The 2636-nt window shown below is 41.0% G+C and overlaps 1 protein-coding gene across 1 annotated transcript; it reads left to right on the top strand.

The window, feature by feature from the left end:
• Positions 1-794: 794 nt before the first annotated feature.
• Positions 795-2636, top strand: LOC129289467 (gibberellin 3-beta-dioxygenase 1-like). The gene is made up of 2 exons (XM_054926234.1): positions 795-1376; positions 1775-2636. Exons 1-2 carry the CDS (start codon positions 913-915, stop codon positions 2409-2411), a joined length of 1101 nt encoding a protein of 366 aa, XP_054782209.1. The 5' UTR covers positions 795-912; the 3' UTR covers positions 2412-2636.

Raw genomic sequence — 2636 nt, 5'->3', positions numbered from 1 at the left:
TTGTGTCAACATCATGAGAATGTTTTGTTAATATTTGAAAATTCAATGTAAAAATTTATTGTTAAGATAAAATTAATAATGTTAAGATTAAAGGACTAAAAAGATATTTTATAAAATTAAGGGACTAAAATAAAATTTTATGTAAAGTTAAATGATTAAAAATATATTTTAACCAAATAATTATCACTATATTGTGTTGGGCAGAGAGTTTAATTCGTCCTAAATTTTGCCTCCGACGAGGAGGAAAAATAACGTTACAAAACAATGAAGGGCCGATAGAGAAGGTTGATGTACAAATCAAGACCTAATTAGATAGTTAAAATTTCTAATTTCTTATTGGAATTTTTTTATCAAAAATATCTCCACAGCCAATTACAGTAAGACCATTCTCTCAAAAAATCTGAGTGTAATTAAGGGATATCCTCTTTTAAAAGATATTTTTTCATATATATTTTTAGGAATCAAATTCTAAAATAATATTTAAGAAACTCAAATTGCTATCATCTATACAACACCCATTTGATTTACCGGGAATATTTTAAAATTTGACAACTTTTCGTAAAATTGAAAAACTTCATGCTCTATACGTTAACATTAATATTTATCTAATCATGTGTGAATTGTCAATTGTGATCCTCTAAGAAATGAAGTCTCTCTCTCTCACACACACCGTGTGTTGAGTACAACACAAAGGAGTAAGGGCAAAGTTGTCACCATTTAGGCCATATAATCTCTATATATACTCAGCAGGCACAATGATAAATCTCATATTTATCTTCCTAAGGTCCTATGTTTTTGCAAGTACTTCTTCCACTACCAACTGTTTCCCACTCATTTCATCATCACCCTGCTCTCTCATCTCTCATCTCTCTCTCTCTCATTATCTTCGTTTCTTCTTCCTCTTCTATTACTATGCCTTCTCTCTCTGACGCCTTTCGAAGCCACCCTGTGTTCGCTCACCACAAGCACCCTGACTTCACTTCCCTTCAGGAGCTTCCCGATTCCTACGCATGGTCTTCTTCCGCCTCCGCCGCTGTCGATTCCCTCCACCGTGTCCCCGTCGTTGATCTTGATGACCCTAATGCCTTTTCTTTCATTGGCCGTGCATGCAAATCTTGGGGCGTTTTTCAGGTCGTCAACCACGGCGTCCCCTCCGGCCTCCTCCGTGACATTGAACTCGCCGGTAAGGCCCTCTTCTCTCTTCCTCCCTCTCACAAGCTCCGAGCCGCTCGCTCCCCTGACGGCGTCTCTGGCTATGGCCGCGCTCGCATCTCCTCCTTCTTCCCCAAGCTCATGTGGTCCGAAGGCTTCACTATTGTTGGATCCCCTCTCCACCATTTTCGCCAACTCTGGCCTGATGATTACACTAAATACTGGTAAGTAAAAAAAAAAAAAGAAAAAATTAATTAAAACTGTTATGCTGTAGTGTTAAATACTATACTTATCACTCACACATCCTCATGCACGTGCTTCTCTCTGTTTCTCTCTCCCTGATTTCTATTTTTTTCGGAAATTTTTTGTTAATTTTGGTATTATTTTTGCGGAGATGATGATACTATATTGCTGGCCAAAAAATATAAGAACCCGTTTTCTTATCCGAATGCAATTAGAAAATTAAAGATTACAATGAGAGGCATGGGACCCCCCACGAGATAAAAAATCTAACACAACAGACTCCAAAATTGGCACTGTTTATGACTCTTTCGATCATCCATTGATCTCGTTGCTCCAATTATTTCAACAACGTTTTGTGATTTTTTGTCCGTTTGTCCAGCGATGTTGTCAAGAGATATGAAGAAGCGATGGAAAAGTTAGCGGGAAAGCTAATGTGGCTCCTCATGGCCTCTCTGGGTATATCAAAAGACGACATCCAATGGGCCGGGCCAAGAGCTGATTTCACCGGGGCTTCTGCCGCTTTGCAATTGAACTCCTACCCGACTTGCCCGGACCCGGATCGGGCCATGGGCCTTGCGGCTCACACCGACTCCACCCTCCTGACTATTTTACACCAAAACAACATTAGCGGGTTGCAAGTTTTTCGAGAAGGCACGGGGTGGGTGATGGTGCCACCACTTGCTGGTGCGCTTGTGGTGAACATCGGCGATCTCCTCCACATTTTATCGAACGGCTTATATCCGAGTGTGCTCCACCGGGCAGTAGTGAACCGGACCCGGCAGAGGTTCTCTGTGGCGTATTTATATGGGCCCCCAGGGAATGTGAAGATCTCACCACATGCGAAGCTAGTGGGCCCAAGTCGGCCTGCATTGTATAGGCCGGTGACGTGGAACGAGTACCTTGGGACCAAGGCAAAGCATTTCAACGAAGCACTATCGCGTGTGGAGGTTTGTGCGCCTAAGAGCGGATTGTTTGATGTAACCGAGACTCACAACAGTAGCGTGCAAGTGGGCTAGAAACTTCTGAACTGAAAGTAAAATTTGGAATGTTGTATTGGTGTTGAATTATATGGGTAGTGTTTGTGTGAGCTAATAATAAGCCATATATTGTATTTAGCATTATTGGAAGAGAAAAGGGCAAAAACAAAATGAAGCACTAATTATAAATAGGATTGACTGAATATGAAGGAATTAATTGGTCATGGTCGGGCTATCAATTTGGTTGGCTCAAAACGAGAAGGG

This window comes from Prosopis cineraria, unplaced genomic scaffold, assembly GCF_029017545.1.
Source record: "Prosopis cineraria cultivar Desert tree isolate PC_DT_omini unplaced genomic scaffold, ASM2901754v1 PC12, whole genome shotgun sequence".
Lineage (NCBI taxonomy): Eukaryota > Viridiplantae > Streptophyta > Magnoliopsida > Fabales > Fabaceae > Prosopis > Prosopis cineraria.
The sequence above is the reverse complement of the archived record's forward strand: the minus strand, read 5'-3'. Positions and strand labels throughout refer to the sequence as shown.

Bases quoted from the DNA above. Each gene is read 5' to 3' on its own strand.
- LOC129289467 (XM_054926234.1), top strand. From the start codon at position 913: ATGCCTTCTCTCTCTGACGCCTTTCGAAGCCACCCTGTGTTCGCTCAC. The intron at 1,377-1,774 runs GTAAGTAAAAAA...CCGTTTGTCCAG, and splicing joins GATGATTACACTAAATACTG to CGATGTTGTCAAGAGATATG.